Source organism: Haemaphysalis longicornis, unplaced genomic scaffold, assembly GCF_048455015.1.
Source record: "Haemaphysalis longicornis isolate Haplotype H1 unplaced genomic scaffold, Haemaphysalis longicornis Haplotype H1 scaffold_5, whole genome shotgun sequence".
In the NCBI taxonomy this organism is placed as follows: domain Eukaryota; kingdom Metazoa; phylum Arthropoda; class Arachnida; order Ixodida; family Ixodidae; genus Haemaphysalis; species Haemaphysalis longicornis.
In genome coordinates, this window is record NW_027526385.1 from 16,951,707 (window position 1) to 16,969,960 (window position 18,254).

At 49.0% G+C, this 18,254-nt stretch overlaps 2 protein-coding genes across 2 annotated transcripts; both read left to right on the top strand.

The window, feature by feature from the left end:
• Nucleotides 1-343: 343 nt before the first annotated feature.
• On the top strand, nucleotides 344-7,533 carry LOC144139004 (uncharacterized). Its single transcript, XM_077671506.1, has 3 exons — nucleotides 344-655; nucleotides 6,367-6,690; nucleotides 7,338-7,533. The coding sequence occupies exons 1-3, from the start codon at nucleotides 344-346 to the stop codon at nucleotides 7,494-7,496; spliced, it is 795 nt and encodes a 264-aa protein (XP_077527632.1). The 3' UTR covers nucleotides 7,497-7,533.
• A 3,858-nt stretch (nucleotides 7,534-11,391) lies between these two features.
• Nucleotides 11,392-17,498, top strand: LOC144139005 (juvenile hormone acid O-methyltransferase-like). Its single transcript, XM_077671507.1, has 3 exons — nucleotides 11,392-12,047; nucleotides 12,506-12,670; nucleotides 17,273-17,498. The coding sequence occupies exons 1-3, from the start codon at nucleotides 11,528-11,530 to the stop codon at nucleotides 17,440-17,442; spliced, it is 855 nt and encodes a 284-aa protein (XP_077527633.1). The 5' UTR covers nucleotides 11,392-11,527; the 3' UTR covers nucleotides 17,443-17,498.
• Nucleotides 17,499-18,254: the final 756 nt, after the last annotated feature.

Here is an 18,254-nt window from a genome sequence, read left to right on the forward strand (position 1 = left end):
ACATTTGGATTTCGGGGTTCTTTCGCACACATATTTTTGGTCTCGGTGGACAGCTTAGTAAACCACCGGGTTAAATTAGGCGTACCACGTGCCCGTGAATCCCAGTTGCGAGAAACAAAGTGGTACTCTTATCCTTTCTCTCTCTCTCTCCTTGGAAAGAGGGAGTCACGCTTTCGCTCCTGCACCGACCTTACTTGCCCTTAAGACCATACGCAAATGTTTACGCGCCATTTTCTGGGCCTAACCATCGTCATCGTCAAGAGCAGTGACGAACACGTCGCCAGACTGAGAAGGAAGAACAGAGGGGACGGTTTGGAACCTGCGGGTTGTTCGAGGTGCCGCCATGGCATTCCTCGATGCCGAATCCATGGAGGACTTCGTGTCCCTGCTGCTCTTTGTGCTCTGCGCCCTGCTGGTGGCCCTGCTGGTGTGGGTGCTGCTGCGGCGCCGCCAGCACGCCTACCGAGCTCAGCGGGATGCCGAGGGCACGACGACGGGCGAGCAGAGCCTGGCGAAACGCCCCAGCATCGACGTGCCGGCCGGTGGCGTCGGTATGCCGAGCGGAGCGCGGATCACTCCGGATGCGAACGGCCCTGCCGGTACAGGCCAGGGCCCGAGACTCGTCAGTGGGTTGGACTCGGAACGAGCCGCAGGAGTGAGTACAACCTTTACAAGGGCGTAGCCAGGGTCACGGGGTTTCGGTCTCAGAACTCGGAACACCTCACGAAATTTAATTAAAGACTAAATTTAACTACACCATTGTTTGGGTTAGGCTCTGTTTATTCTTTAGTTTCGTCGCGTATACCCCCTCCCCCCTCAAAAGAATATTTCCGGCTTCGACACTGAATCCTATAGTCCGTATCACACACGAGCTACATGGAGTACCCTGGATGTTACATTGAAGCTGCGCGCCCATGTCCATGTGGACATGGATGTCCATGTGGATGTCCATGAATGTCCATGGATGTCCATGCTGGATGTCCATGTCACAAGCTGCATGGAGTACCATGGATGTCACATTGTTGTCAAAAAAATGGCAGCGTGTCCACTCCGTGGATGATGGCGAGGGTGCGGAGTACGGGGACTCGAAATGACATCGAAGTTGCGGCCCGAGTGACATGCGATTTGCGCTCCGACCGTCATGCGAAGTGAGCCTGAGTTGCACCTTGATTATTCCCTAAATGAAACCGCAACTCACGGTTCAAATCGAATTTCGCTTGAATTTCGCTTGACGATGGTGTGCTCACGGATGGACGCGGCCGGACATTGGGAGGTCCTAAAGTACTCCACACCGTTACAGGCGAGGGAGTAAGACGTTTGACTCTCGGTTACTAACTCACGATCGTAGCCCAATGGGTAAGATGACTGACACTAACGATGTCTTGTCTACCGGACACAGGTTCCAATCTTGCCGGGGCCTGTGTTTTTTTTTTTTTTTTGGGGGGGGGGGGGGGGGGGGGGTCGTAAATGCTATGCGCACGTACGCGGACGGTCATTGTACGGTCCTAAGGTACTCGGCATCTAAAATCCGGTGCCCCCACTGAGCATGCCTAACTCACCGTGAGAAAAGCAGCAGTGGGTGCTGGGTCTTTGTAAGCACACCCCCCCCCCCCCCCCCTGCTAAGCAGCTGTAACCGCACAGCTCCAACGCATACTGTCTTCTTTCTTAATGGCGAGTTAGACGTACTTAGTTGGAGTATTGTTGACAACAATACAGAGCATGCTCTTAGTGGCTAGCGTCGGCTATGCCAGGGTTCCACGGTAGCGCGACCCGACTGCCAATGCGCACGCGATCACGGCGAGGACGACCACTCCTTACCAGAACGAATGCTCGGGCTCGGCGACGCTGTCCGCTCGTCCCGCGGAACGAATACGCAGTCGGGTCGCGGTACTCACCGACCGTAGTGTAGCGTGCGCTAGGCGCTATGCTACAACTCTTTAATATGTAACCATACACGCTGTTGCATGCACCATGTGATATGAGCTGTAGGAATAATTAGCGTGTTAAATGTCTCATTTGGATGCTTAAGCAATTTACTCGCTCAGGATAGTCGAATTTAAGGCGATAATATTACGCGATGGTCAAGAACACCATTTGGGGTCAAGAAAGATACGACCCTGTAAATACAGCGGGGACAGAAAGTAAGGCGCAGGACCAGTGACATAAAACCCAGCAGTGCACCCGGCAGGAATTCAGTAACACCAGCCTCTTGGAAAATTAGAAGTACAAAATAAATATTCGCTTTATAAAGCATTTTGTAGATGTGAAGCAGTGCGTATACTGGGAACGCCTATGCGAGCTGTGATACTTTTATTTGCCTCCTCTCATACGGGAACATTTTTTCCTATGCTGCTTGTAACGTCCTCAAGCCCGCACTTATTTGTGCCAACAGCTACAAAACGTGTTCTTAAGGCTTCCAGGGCTGGTCCCGGGACTCCCATGTGCAGGGTTATATCTGTATGCTTAATGGTTCGGCAAAAGCGTAACAGCAGTACTTCTAAAAACCCTTTCTCTATAGGCCGGTGCTTTCTGGACCCCCAGTGGTGAGGCCACGTCCAAGGGCGCTCCGGAACCCTTCGATACACCGACCGGCTTCGCTTCGAAGGAACGGTCGCCGGATCGTGCGACCAGTGCTTTCAGGTAGGACTTGAAAACAAAACTTAGCGGCATCGCTTATAGCAGTACTTTTGTTTGTAAAGCGCAAAGTCTCCTGGAAATAGCGTTTCCCCTACTCCTTTAGATATGTCGAGTGATATATGTGACAGGGGTGGTGGCAGTGTCTGAGCAACTAGGTCCCAGTATAACTTTCGCGGCTTCACAGCGAGCAGGTATTCCCAAGAAAAACACGTCTGAAGTGAAGCCACCGCGCTGGCTATCTCCCTGTAGAACCCGGTGATGCGAGAGCCATGATCTACAGGCGCTGATGTGGCAAGCCACGGCCGCAAGTGAAAGGAGCCTAGGCATTGGATGGCTGCCTGAAGAAACGGGTCGACCTGGTCGCGGAAGAAAAGGAAGCGCTGGACTACGAGCTTGAGTTCTGCGTTTATCAGTCCAATTCCACCCCCCTCCACGCTCCAGAAGAGATTGGTGCGGCGCATGGGCTCGTATTGCGACCGCCAAACGAACACTGCCCACGACCGGTGTAGCCTCTGTATCGAGCTGGCATCGATGGTGGTAATGCGCGCTGCGTACAGAATTGCGGGGTAGGCTACCATGTTGCACAAGAGGGACCTTGCGTAAATGGATATGTTACGGTTCATCCAGGGGTGAAGCTTCCATTCGGCCGCGTCAACTTTTGATTTCCATCGAGGCGCCACCGCCTGGCCCACTCCGATCTTTACCCCTAGATATGTCTCAACGCGGTCCGACCAACGCATGTTGAAGCACTTGCGCGGTTTTCTTTCCCAGCACCCCAACCAGGCTCCCTCGGATTTTTCAAGGTTGAGCTCTGCACCGGAGAAACCGCAGAACTGATGTGCCAGTCGGAGTACTTCTCCGGCTTGGGCAGCTGTTGTGCAGATAAGGGCAACGTCGTCGGCATATGCCAACACTCGGAGTTCCCGTCCGCCCATAACGAGTCCTTCGATTTTGGTGGCCGCAGCAACCATGCGACACAGCGGCTCCAGGTAAAGAGCAAAAAGTAGTGGAGACATTGGACAGCCTTGGCGGACAGAGTTTTGTACCGTGATGGGGGTTCCTACTTGCCCATTAACGATTATGCTCGTCGTGATTTGAGTGTAGCATATCTGGATCCACTCCATCATGGTGTCTCCTACTCCGCAGTGCCTGAGGAGTGTGAACAGGAAAGGCCGTTGTACCCTGTCGAATGCCTTCCTAAGGTCGAGCTGTAGCACAGCCAGTGGAGCTAACCCTAGCTCTCCCGCCTCACAAGCGGTCCTCATCCAGTGAAGGTTGGAATTTATTGTTCGCCCTTTGAAGCCGCAAGTCTGGTGTGGGCCCACCACCGTACTAAGGGCCGTTTCGAGTCGATGAGCCAGTATCCGAGCCAGGATTTTGTAGTCTGACGACAAAAGGGAAATCGGGCGGAAATCGGATGTGCTTGGAATTGGACCGGATTGTGGTGTTTTCGGCAGGAGGACCAGGTGGCTATTTCGCATGGAAGGAGGAAGTAGCTTTTTGTGCATTGTGTCCTCGAAAACTGAGGCGAGTACCGGACTTAATACTTTTTGAAAAGTCATGTAAAATTCTGAGACAATCCCGTCTGGACCTAGGGACTTGTTTCTGGGTAGCTGTGTTTCTGGGAATCCGTTTAATTACGGATTCTACCTCCGCTGCAGTTATTGGAGAGTTAATTAATTCTCTCAAATCCTCCGATAGCTTCGGGAGCTCGCTAAGGACTTCCTCGGGGACGGGGTCCAATCCGGTCTGCAAATTAAACCGGCTGGAGTAAAAGTCCTCAAAGGCGCTTGCCACTTCACGCGGTCCCCGCGCGAGCTGCCCTTGGTGTTGGACCTTGGTGATGTTTTCCCGGTAGCGTTCTCTCTCTCGAGCGTGCGGAAGATTTTCGAGGGCTGTGCCTCCTGCTCAACTCTCTGCTCCCTGCTGTGGACCAAGGCACCCCAGTAGCGATGTTCCAGTTCACTGAAAAGCTCTTTTTTAGTTACGCGGATGCCCTCGCGAAATTCCCCAGGCCTCTCTTCATCCGCCTCGATGAGGTCTCGGAGCGTTGACATGAGGCGGTTTTAAATAGCTCTACCACGCGCGGCCTCTCGCCTGCCTATGGTGGTTGCAACTTCTTTGATTTTAGTTTTGAAAGATTCCCACTCGCTAGCCCCTATCGTGCGGGATCCCAAGCATTTTATTTCTTCCCGCACGCGTTCTACGAATTCTGGGTTTTGCATGATCTATGCGTTCATTATCCAACGGGGATTTAGTTTGCCATGCTTTTGGTTTACATCGTACCTAACTTCACCTGTCACTAAGCCGTGGTCAGACAGTGGGACGGGTGTCACGGCGTAGTCTTGCATTCGTGAAAGTAAGTCTCCTGAGACATAAAACCGGTCCAGCCAGGCCTGAGACACAAAATGGGAGGCTACGAACGCGCCTTATATCCTTGACTCATTCAAACTACGTCAAGAAGCTGCTGATACAACGCATTCACTACCACCAACTCCCCAAACACTAAACGTTAACGCAATACACCCATCCCCTATGCGACGCATTTACTCGAGTCCCCCTCGCGGGGAGATGGGCCCAATTTTTTCCGGACCAGGGCGTGAACAAAAAACAGACTGAATGAAACAACAGTCCGATAAACCTGCGAGTTGCAAAAACGAACTTTATTTCATTAAAATGTGACTGCAAAAATCGTGAATGGTTCAGGACAAAGCTGATGATGGTGTTGCTTAAAGTCAGGGTCACCTTGTGCCTAAAAGAAGTGGTGTCTAAAAAAACTGGCTCCGTATGACTCCTTTCCGACTTTCGAGATTGCTTCCGCCGCAGACTACGGGCAAAATCATGGCATCCAAGGTCGAAGTTTGTAACGTGGGCGGGAGTCAAGCCAATCCCCATCCCATCCAAAGCTGGCCAGATGGCTTAGGATTCAAAATGGCGTCGTCCTTTAGTCGCACCACGGCTCTGTCCAGGGAAATCGAACTTCTGGCTTCAGTTTGTCCAAAAACCGTTGTTGATATACGTTACTGCAATCGGACAACTGGCGGTTCCGCAGGAATGTCCGGAATATGTCCGGCTACTGCATTCTCTTTGCTCAGCAAATACCCAAATGCCAAGCGGCGTTCACAGGGGAAGTCGGACCGTCACAGACATTTGTAAATTTTAAACAGCCAAGCAAATATATCTGTTTTTCCGCACGAGCGCAGCAGCATCAGAAGTGAATTCGTCGGGAAAATCATACCAGTAGAACGGTTTTAGATGCGAAATACAAGTTTTTCGTTTATTCACCCCACTCGCAAAAATATTGTCATGAATCCAAAGACGACGCAGTTGTCTTCAAGGCAAACAAGTTTATTGGAGCGAACTTGTGCTCCCCTAACAACTCAAATAATACACAGGCGGCGAAGCGGCAGTAAATAAAGTGACGTGCACATGCGAGCGTCGGCGATTCGTCTGCTCTGCCGTCATTTATCTCTCGGCGCGAGGGCTTCTCGAACAGTCGATTTGCATTCAGAACACTGTAGATAATAGAGGATTGTTTTACGCTCGTGGCGTTAGTTCGCGATACTCTCTCTATCGAAGGAGATAACACGTGCGGCATAAAGAATAGAACATGTGCTTCACTTGACCGACTGCCAACACAGATAACATACCCCGGCGCAGCCGGTCGGCAAAAGCAAAACATCAACAAACCCCAAACATCGTTTGTGGCAACATTATCCCACATCAAGCTCCCACCAATAACTCACCAGGACGATTGCCGTTGCAGCTCCGCGGACGAGCGCGTAAAAGGTGGCGCAACCGGGGCGCTTCCATCGAAGTCCAAAAGGCGCAAAGATGGTGGTAGCCGAACCAGCGTCGTCAGCGGCTCGAGGTCGTCCTCGAGGGGGGCTTCCGTGCCGCGCTCGCAGGCTTCGTCGCTGGACAAAGCCGGCAAGAGCTCCGCGTCGGAGCGACCGGCCGTCCCGGCTCTGCTCATCCGCCGGCCGTCCACCGACTCCAAGAGCTCGCAGCGATCGACCCGTTCGACGCGCTACGTCGGCGACAAACCCAAGGTGCGCGCCTACTGGCGATAAGACATCGCCCTTTGCCCTTCACCTGTAATGGCTGGCGATAACTATAGCTCTCGCAGTGCCTCCATGCGCGGAGGCTTTAGCGGCAGTGTTTCAGGGTCCCTTTTAGCCTCAACACAAAAGTTCCCAAGAGGGCATATGCATCCTTAATCTTTATCCAAATCAGTTTTTTTGTGACACAATAGCTCCACGTTACGTGTTTCGCATACAATCCATGTGGTCAGCCTTCAGCCAGTCAGGGGGTTCCCGAAGCACGCATTCTTTAAAAGACGGCAACCCGTATTCCGCCCCACGAGAAAGCAGACGACGCGCCTTGGGTATCTTCTACAGTCTCTTTAGCCCCACAGCTTCCGGAGAAGCGTGTGAAACAATGTGTAAACGTGCGCGGGAACGTTACGCCTCAAAAAGTATAATTGTTATTTTTTGGCCCGTGAATGACTTTAGGAAACGTGGTGCGGGTACATATAGTACAGTGGGAACCACAAAATTCGATACTTTTATTTGCCCACGCTCCCACGCTACGCTCTCAACGGGCCCAAACAGGCCTAACAGTGGAAGGCCGATTACCCGCGGCGTGATTGCGACAGAAATTTGCTAGGCTTTAACTAAGACAGGGATTGTCCTTGCAGGTTCCGCCACCTCTCGACATTTTCTCGAGAGAGCACTCTTCGATGGCCGAGTCGCCGCCTGCAGTTGCGTCCCCACCGCTGGACGCCGCCCCCAAGCCAGCACAAGGCCCGAACGAAGTGCCTTCGCCAGCGGCCGACAAACCAGCGGCTCTGCCATAGGCAGCGGAATGGCGGCGACATTTTGCCGCTGGTTTTTATTTTCCTTATATGTTATCATAAAGTTTAAAACAACGAATTTTCCTGTACGCAGGTTCGAGTTCTATTTTCCTCTGCGGTCGCTTTTTGGAACTTATCTGTTTCCTTCGCCTGCTTTAGTAAGCGTGAGAGAACCGAGTTCAACGTCTAAGAATACATTGAGGGCATTTCATTGTCAGATTTTGGTGGGCGCAGGAACTGAAAAAAAAAAAAAGCATTCTTAGTGCAGCCTATAACGTGCACTAATTCCTGAACGAATACTGGTGTATGAATGACGCGTGCCATCTGCTAATATTTTGTAGTATTCGGTTTTGTTTTTTCCTTCTCGGCTAGCAATTTTTAGAGACAGAGGACGATATCTTTATAGTCGCAGGTCACGGTTGTCGTGACAGGTTCTTTTCCGGGGCCCGATTCCGCCTGTTGGGCAAAGGTTCTAGTTAGTTGACGTAGCCAATAGGATCGCTCGCCATGCGAAGTGCTAGTTAGTTGACGTAGCCAATAGGATCGCTCGCCATGCAAAGGTGCCAGAAATGGAAATTGCGGCTGACTCTGAGCGCCAACGCCGTCACCAGCGTACATATACTGTGTTTTGTTGAAGTTCCTCTTCTAGGCCAATCCCCCTGAGTTGAGGGATTGGCATTGCTCCATGGCGCTGCCTAAACACGTGGTGCTGTACATTTTCATATAAAAACAGCGCTCAAGACTGGACACATAGAAAGAGTCACACACATAGCGCTGCGTCTGTTGCGCTATGGTCAATGCCATTGTGTGTCACAGCGCTATGCGTGTAACTCTTTTTTTGTGTCCCTTCTTGAGCGCTGTTTTTGTATGAAATGTGAAAAAAGTGAGCCCAAATACTTCCCTGAAAACACTCGACAGTGGATGACACTCATGTCTTGTCACATGTCGGAGGTGCACACGAAGACCTTGCGCGAGGTGGACTTGGAAGGCTCACGCTTCTGCAATGGTTCCACAAGTTGATGCGCATAGAGGCGACCACAAACAGATTCGTAGGGCTTGTGCCTGTGCGCTTTGAAGCACACGTCGTGACGAACGCCGAAGGTTACAAAGTATGAGGGCATTGCATTATAATTAGCCAATAAAGAGGCCTCCCAAAGGCGCTACAGCGATGAAACCGATAGGCCCCATGATTTCCCTGCCATATGTTTTAGGACGTGGGTGAAACTTTGTAATTCCCTTTTTTAGTGCAGAGACATGTTTTGACCATGACAGATCTCGATCAATTGTCACGCCGAGAGATTTCTGATGCGTTACACATGGAATAACCGCCCCTTCCATCTTTACCGGGTAGCATATCATGGATTTTCGGGTACACGCCAATGTTGCACTATATGACGTTGAAATGTCAAGTCCCTGGCGGCGTAGGACCGTCAAAGTGGCAGATACTGCTTTCTGAAGTCGTGCTTGCAAGTCGTGTTACACATGATGCCCAAATGAAAATAGTATCTGCATAGGCAGATATTGACAGTTTTGGGAAGCACTTGGGAAGCACCTATGAGAGCCGGGGTAAATAGCGGAGGGCTGAGGACTCGTCCTTGTGGCACGCCGCGAGTGATCGGATGTCTCTCCAGAAGTGTGAACATGAAACCATCCGTCCGCGGATATAGCTTGCTATCCACAGATGCAACCCTCCTCCAATACCAATGGTCTCAAGGGCATTCAGAATGGCATCATGGGATACTTTATAAAATGCTAGAAACACGACAGCTGTCATACGGCGTCATTGTTTTTCATTCTCGACGGTAGTGACAATAACGCTGTCTATAGATGAACCTCCTTTGCAAAAGCCTGACATGGCGTCTGGGTACAAGCCATGCTTTCCCAGAAACCATTCCGACGAGCGAGGGCCACACGCACCATCATTTTGCTTACACAGCTAGCCAATGGTACTGGCCAGTAGGAAGAAATGTCTCGTGGAGAATTGCCAGACTTCAGGACAGCCCCTAAACGACTTCTTTTTCAGCGGCTTGGACCAGACCCAGAACACCAATAGAACTTGTAGAGGCCCAACAAATCTTTTTTTCCCTTGCGTGCGAGATGACCGAGTACACAGTTCGCAATTCCATGAGGCCCAGGAGCTGTAGAACGAGCCGAAGCAGAGAGCGCTACAATGAGCTCGTGTAGCTTAAACAGCACGTCTAGGCGGCTATCCCCAGTTGGAGGAGCTTCGGACAAAAGGCGTCTAGATATGAGTGCGAGGTCTAGGCAGATGTTGTAAGTTGCACGCTGGAAAAATGTCGGCGAACCATCATTCAAAATATCCAAATCATGATTGTGGATAAAGTTGGCGAGACGTCGCCCTCTGGTGGTGCTCACGATGCTTCCCCAGATCTTATGGTGCATACTAAAGTCACCTACAATGATGTCAGATCCAGGGCAGCCACCAATAATCATGTCCAAGTGGTTATCATCGAATTGTGCACAAGGTGACTCGTATCCAGCTGTGATAAAATGTGTCGGTTTTATATTGCACCATGACATCAACATATTCAATACTGTTGTGGGCCGGAACTTGGTGCCTAATACAGGTTAAGTATCACCGAATGCAGAGTAACACTTTGCTGGAATTTCCCATTCGCATCCGATGAACCTTTTTTTTCGTATCGAGATAGACGAAATGATGACGTCATATTTGGCCCACAGATCACAATAAGACGAAAGTGATATTTCAACACGGTTTACTTGAAATCTTCGAGGCGCCCTTTTAGACATAGAGCACTCCATTGGAGAATGAAGGACTGGCGAAATATTTCCTGCAGAGTAGGTGTTCGCGATATCAGGGCCATTTTGCTGGTTATCGGTTGAACGAGGCAGAAAAGGGCTTCACAGCATCCAGGATTTGCACAGCTGTCTGCGCAACTGGTGTTTTGATCCCGACCAATACCAAACCCAGGGCAGCTATAAGCTGCTTCAACATCGTCTTGATTTCCTCATCTATATTCGAGACTTGTCCCCTATCATTGTATGTATTCGGTTGCTCTTCTTTTTGATTGCGTTGAGTATGACGCTCTTTCAGGGTTCGAGAGTATAGTTCTCCTTTACGCTGCTTGGCTTGTAGATGCCGAGGTGGCTCTTTTCCGGATTCAGTCGCGCTTGGAGGAAGTGGGAAGCGCTTTGCGACCTGAATGAGGAGGACAAAATATATCCTCCCCCTTTGCAGATTCTAGGTCTTCGTCGTATGGCATCGTAGAAATGCAGGGAGGGGATTGAAGGCAGAACAAATGTCAGGCGTAGGATATGTAAGGTCGCACTCACAAATTAACCCGGTCGACGATCTAGCTGATCTGATGGCGTATAGGAGTGTCCACTCTCCCTCAGCCGTTTGCAAAACCACGCCTGATTCCTGTGGGTCTTCCAGCAGGGAAAGGGGACCAGGTCGACTGACTACCCGTGTACCTCATACAATGGTAATGGTTTCACTCCTACACCCCCAAAACCATACATCCCGTTTGGCGCTCGGTTCGGGCACGTAACTACAAGCTGTGCTACGCGCAAGTTTATTGAGATGAAAGACCAAAACAGTACCGCCAAATCCACGGTGGTTTCCTCGACCATCTTACTTCTCCCATTAGTACTCTGGTACTTTGAAAGACAAAGAAATAAAAACGAAGGAAGGGACCCAATCACATATAGCAGTAAAAAGTCATTAAGTACCATGAGCCTGGCGAGAACGCAGGTTGGTTCAGAGGGACAGCCTAATACGTAACACCCTAATAAAACAAGTCAAAACACAGGGCAATTTTTGCGCTGGCCACCGTAATGGTGTTTCCTTTGTATAAGGGGCTGTCGAGAGCTATCCTGATAACAAAAAAACAGTGACTCCCGTAGCAATCGTGCCGCACCTCTACGGCCGTCCTTTGCCCGTTTATCAGCGACCACTTGCCGATATCAGGTATTCCTCTACTGTCTCGGAGGCAGGCTCAACCTAAGCCGCAAGTGTCCACCTCTACGCAGCCGAAGTCTGTCTAACAAGGATGAAGCTCTTCCCAGAGTCTTACACCAAGTACGACCACTTTCCAAGTCGTGAAAGCCAAAAGGCATTGCAGAAAACCCAGTTCAAGAACACCTTATCCAAGGAAAAGCAGGTTCTCGAAATCGGTTGCGGCACGGGATACTTCGCCCAGAAATTCCTGCTGCCAAGCTGCCAGCCATGCCGCCGGCTTGTCGTCACCGACGTTCAGCCGGAGATGGTCGACTTCAGGAGGCAGAATTTTTCCCACAGCGACATCGTGCACGATGTTTTGGATATAGCCTCACCCAACTTGGATACGTTTCTGGACAAGTATGGCAAATTTGACAGAATCTTTTCGTTCTTGTCCTTTCACATGATTCACCCTATCAACGTTGCCTACGCGAACGTCGCCAAGTTGCTCAATGAAGGAGGCGAGTGCCTCATCACCGCCTTCAGCAGCTTCGACATTGCGGACGTGTGGGCGGAGGTGTGTGAGACCGACGCCTGGAGGGGGCGCATACCGGTAAGCACAACCGATTCTTGCAAAGATTTCAATTATTCTTTTGCTAAAAAGAACCAATATCTTGTACTTGTAAGCAAGGCGTCACATGTCTTTGAGATTCGGGCCTGGTTTGTATGGAGATGTTAGTTTAAAGCATGTAAACTTGAATAAAGCCACCTGAGCGTGTGTCCCAAACTTTTTTGTGAACGCTATGTGTAGTCTTCGCACGTTAAACGCGCTTGTTGGAGCCTATTATTGTATAGGTTTCCTTAAACACTGAAAAAGGTAAGTGCCATATTGCTAAATGCTTGCCTAAATGCGTGTGGTTAATTTGCGTGTAGTTTGCCAAAAGGCTTGTGGTTAATATGCGTGTGTGATGTCACTTTGTTATTTGAAAGGCATTATTGTAGTAATATGAAAGTATTGTGAAAGCAAATGTGGTTGTATTCGCAGTCTTTCACTGCGATGCCTTTCTTTTGGTTCATCATTTTGCGCAAGATCCGAGGACGATCGCAAACGAAACGTTCAATTTCAACTGCATAAAGCCAGCGGCTCAGGTTGAAGCCGAAGTGCGGAACAGGCTTCGTGGAACCGGGCTGAAGTGCATCTCGTGCGAAGTGTACGATTCGACGTGGAAATACGACGACATCGACTCGCTGCTAGGTGAGCACCGTTATATGAAATCGTAGCATTTCGCAGGTTCCGTATGTTAACAGGAAGGCAGTGTACTACAAGTTAAATGGTTCGCAGAGGCAGAAGGTGAAGAGAGGGGCGACAAGATGGGAAGATAAGAGTGGTTAAAAAGTCCATTTAAGAGCCAAATTTCTTCCTGAACTGTACAGATGCCGTAAAAAGTAATTGGACCACGGTCTCGAAATTTTAGAGGAATATTTCCTGCCACATGGTGGGCCTGTCAACACACCCCATCGCTCACCCCAATCCCAACCCTCCCCCAGAGCGGTGGGAGGGCCTGCTGACCAGCTCCCGTCACGCTGACTAGATATCTCTGGTCACCCGTGCCAGGGCTGCAGTCAAGGCCCAAGGGTACCTGGCAGATGCGAACACACCCCACCGAGTGATGACTCAACGACCACCATTTGCTATATTAGACGTTTATTTTCTCTCTCTCTCTCTTTCTTCTTCCACAAGCTGCCTGGCTGCATTGGTGTGCGTTAGAAGCAGTCATTTGTAATAGAAGAAGCATCCTGTACACCGTTAATGGCTGTCATAAAGCCAGTAAGGGAAATATTTCGTGATATTCACAAGTCCTTGTTCTAATTACATATGACGGCACCTGTACTTAAATAGGTTGATGATAGCGATGACGAGGAGGCGTGTTTTAGCACTCGGCTTCACTGAAATGCAGACACACAAGGGTAAGTTGGTGGGTGGAAAGGACATATTCATTGTCAGGTAGACGTTTCATATCTAAGCCTCATTTTATATCACACATGATGACAACCTGGCCTTTTACACCAGCCATCCTCATTGTCTTTGATTGATTTTACATTAGCTCTTGCTCATCGATTTTACTATTTTCCTTTGCATCTTTGATAGCTACCCTGTCTTTTTGCCGCAACTGGCTTTGTGCTATTAAAATCCAACTACCATCGTCATTGTCAGGTAGACAAATTGCAGCGAGGGAAGTATGGTGACAGCCTATACATCGTATGCCGTTGCCAACTTCTCCGTCCAGACAAAGACTGTCTTAATTGGGTTGACTTTCAAGGCCTTCCGAGTGCCGCCGTGATGTCACACGGTGGGGGCGGCCGCGCCCAGCCCGCAGAGCACGCTAGCGGACGCACCGATTGATTTAGCGCCGCGTTGCCACAAAAATTGTGCGGTCGTATTATACTGTTTCTTTTCATGGACTCAGGCAGAAATGACCCCGTAATTTGCAAACCGCGGAAAACTGAGCGGTGTTGTTTTAAGTATATCGGTGACCGGAAAAATTGTTCGCATTGTTGTTCGTGAATACTTCATTACACAACCATTAACTGCACTAAAAATTTAAATCCGCCAGGCAGTAGCAGAACCCCAATTAATTGCATTTTAGTGTATACATTGTATTGAAATATGCTGCACTTCTAACTAACTGCAATATGTTTCAGCTCTAACAGGAAACGAGGAGAAAATATATCATTTTAAAATGAGGCCCAAGACCTTAATGGACGAACACAAACTCGTTTTGGATAGCTTGGGGCGGTACAACGTAATACACGCTAAAAAGACACAATGTAAAGCTAACTTTGTATCTCGTCTGTTTTTAATTACATACGTTTCTTTTTGTCAGATACTACGGGGATCAGCATCATTACGAATATTCTGCTGTAACATGCACACCATATTCAAGTTCACTCGCATGTGCCGAAAACCGCTGTGGGAGCGGAATGCAAAGCAACACGGAATATTAGGATCAATATACGACTGATTCCCGTACGCAACAGCGCCCAATCTCCCGTATACAACAGTACTTTCATTACAGCGGCAAATTCGTACATATTGTTCGCACTTTGTTCACGAAACGTGAAGTTGGCCTACAACTCTGCAGCAGACGCAAAGCATGTTGCATTGTGTAGCTCATTACGGATCTGCACCCCGTTTTGCACGATAGCCTGCATAAAGTTTGTGAACAGGCGCTCCAGCTAGATTCCCTAGGTTCACTTTGTTGTGGAGCGAAGCGATACCGTTCGTCCCGGCGCCGGTGGTGTTCTCTTCTTGGGGCCGCGGTGATCATACGTACACTTTATTTTAAATTCTTTACTCAAAACTTACGCGAACGCCCGCTCTCACCTGCACACGCGCACAATAAATCAGAGCCCGTACACGTCAATAAAATTCCCCGCATTTCCCCGAGGGGAAGAATGTGAAAGTGCGAATGCAGGAGTTGAATTTGCGCGGTTCGGTAATGTTCGCGAAAGAGAGATCACACACACACACACACGCAACTACAAAGAAAGAAAGATGCATTTATTCACAGACACCTATTTGTGTTGTCGTTGTACTGGATTGCTAGAGCGGATCTCAGCTTTGAAATTTCGTGTCAGTACTCCTTTAAGCGGGTGCATTAGCCCTTCTCACGCCCGATTCCTGGCCAATCCCCCACGTGGGTATGTGCCATGCACAGACACCTATTTGTGTTGTCGTTGTACTTGATTGCTAGAGCGGATCTCAGCTTTGATATTTCGTGTCAGTACTCCTTTAAGCGGGTGTATTAGCCCTTCTCACGCCCGATTCCTGGCCAATCCCCCACGTGGGTATGTGCCATGTCAGCGGCCAGGCAGCGCGCCCCCATCTCCTCCCGTTGCCAAGGAAGACGAGGAGATTCCTGGCCAATCCCCCACGTGGGTATGCTATGCGGACATCGCCGGTGGACGCAGGTTCAGGGTCGCTTAAGAAGTGCATCGCACTTAAAATATTTGTTACTATTATTACTTCCACCCTGATAAGGGGGAAGTCCAGGAAGCTGGCGGCCAGGTTGGATTTGCAACGTTAGGCTTGACCTCTATGGTGTATTCGTTACACTGAATCGTAAAGACAGTGGCGCAATCCCTAAGTAATAGGTTAAGGATGCACACGATTGTCGGGTAGATACATATTGTTACGAACTCAAGCAGCAGGGGACGCTGGCACAAAGCACCAGGGGATCCACGCCTACGACGATGAAGCAGTGTGTTGCGCGGGCTCAGCTCGAGCTGTCATGGCCGCTTGTACATAGTTCATCCATGTAAATACATCGCTGCTGCATCGTCATGTATTCGTCTTACCTTTACTTTGTCGTCTCGCAACAATATGACGTTTTAATCACAGCGCCGGCTGTACTGCACAGCACACGTGGCCGCCATGGAGCGCATGGCATTGCGCAGTTGCAGGGGGAAGAGAGAGACGCCGCCCGTGGCGAGCAGCTTATGTACACGACTCAAGAAAAGACAGTGGAGAGTAGTCTATTGTGGGTCGGTAACCATATTCCGTCCGGACATGGCCATGCTTCACTGCGCAACACGCAATGTGGGAAAGTCAGCTTACATAAAACCAATCTTACACCCGTCTTATTAAAGCCGGCTTCACTTGAAAGCACAATGCTTTGCTGGAAGACATTTTTTTTTTCAGATGGAATAAGAGACACCGTATAAAAATAAGGAGGCCCCAGCACCTTTCTTGTTTTTGATATGTTCTTTTTTGTGTGTGAATACAGAAAACAGGCAAACAAAGGGAACATAAAGGACGGATGGCCTGACAGAGGCCTCCTCTTCGAGCCTTTCTCATGTCATGCAGGTACATGGGTACCCAGACAGAACGAAACATGGAAATTGATTCACATATGCAGAACATGTCAAGAAAATTGGTTTGCAAAGATATTCATTTACATACCGACATGCAGTAAAAATAAAAACGAAAATACACAGCTGTATTTAAAAATGAAGGCGCGTATATAAGAACGTCATTTGAATTATTAAGGCGTCCTGAATTTTTCATAACCCTGCCAAGTCCCCGACACTTCCTTCCACACGGGTGCGAGAACTGGAGGATTAGAGATATACAGCTTCGTCGTACAACGTTTACTTGAGCAAGTAAATGTCCTGCATAATATAATTCTACTCCTCAATCGCGTTGTGGCGGAGCGTCCGGATGGCAGCATCCATGTTACAAACCGGCCTGCTGGTGCTTGCTTCGGAAGCTGGCGCTATTCTCACGGCTAGTTGTGCTCACTGTAGGGGTTACCAGCGTTGCCAGCGTTAGCCAGTGGGAAAGACCATAGATACAGGGTGACGCATATGATGATTGACACAGAGGTGATAGTATAAGTATGTACCAAATGCCTATACATGTTCAATAGTTCACCCCAACGGGATCGAGCTAGAACCTGGCTGCCAAAGCGGTGCTTTTTAAAAGTGCCAGCACTGCCTGGAAGGCCTAGTTTGAACACTGCGGGTCTGGCCAGGGTCCCAACAGGACGTCCTCAGACAATGCCCATTGTGTGTGTGTGTGTGGCACAAGTCGTAGAATAATGGTCGCCTTCCTGGGCTAACGATACCCATCATTTCCTCACCTTTGTCAAGTCGTTGCCCTATGCTGGTCAGTCTGCCTGGTTTGTGTATTCTCACCGCAATTCAGATAGGAGCTTCCTATAGTGTGCATTCGCAGACATAAAACAAAAATAACAGTGTTCACTCGTTTCAATTATGTTGCGATATCTCGTCTTATCCGACTGCTTTATTTTGCGAAGGTTACCATTTTTCTTATGTTCCCATTGATTTCTGGCAGACATGTTTTTGACACTGCTGCCGTTCAAGCCGGTGATTCCCAACGAAGAGTGGAGCGACTTCCGGTCTCTCTGGGCAGATTTGACGACGCGGAAGTTGGCGCCAGTCCCGGGTCAACCCTTGGAAGTTAAGCTCACTGTTTCCGCTATTCATGGCTGCCGTTCCGAGTGACACGAGCACAAATTCAATCAAAAACTGTATGGTTAATTAAAATCTTACATCGAAATAAAGGCACGGTTGGTGTCCTCGCAATGAAGTTTTTTTAAGAAAAGTGAATTGGCTCTTTGTTCAGAAATAAACAACGGGTGTTTCAGCCGGCTTCAAGTTTTCTGTGTTGTGTCATCGTCTTATATTCGTACCTTTCAAGAAAATCACTTTTCAAAACACAGAAAAAGCTGGTGATGCTTTCATTTTTCAGCCAAAAAAGGCTGACAAAAAACTAATATTCACACAGAGACGCTATATCAAAAGCATCTACAACTTGTTTCATCCCAGTATAGGTTTCATTAGCACGTGGTACCGTGGAAAACGAAGAAAAAATCCCGTTCTAACAGAAACGTTGCTATCTAGAATCAATTATATCCAGGATTTTAATGAATTCAAGACAATGCTTATGCGAAGCCCAAATTGTGCGCTCTAGGACATTCGGTATTCGACGTGACACGTGCGCTTTGTTGTAAGCGCCGAACAGTCAATGATTTTTTCAGGGTAACGTTTATCGAACTCTTGCTTAACCTGGCCCATTCAAAATTTTAGGCATCCCGAATGCCAGTAGCTATAACTGTTACATAGAACATTCCTACCGTAGCGTACGTACTTTTAAACGAGGATATCAAGGAGCGAATTGTCTCCTTTAAACGAAAGTACGCCATAAAATTAAAACTATTACACTTGCATCTTCTTTTACCGGCGGAAGGGTCTGTTATAAGCACTACAGTTTTAAATGCGGGCCAGGATTCGGAAGTGTGTGCAATGTCCAGTGC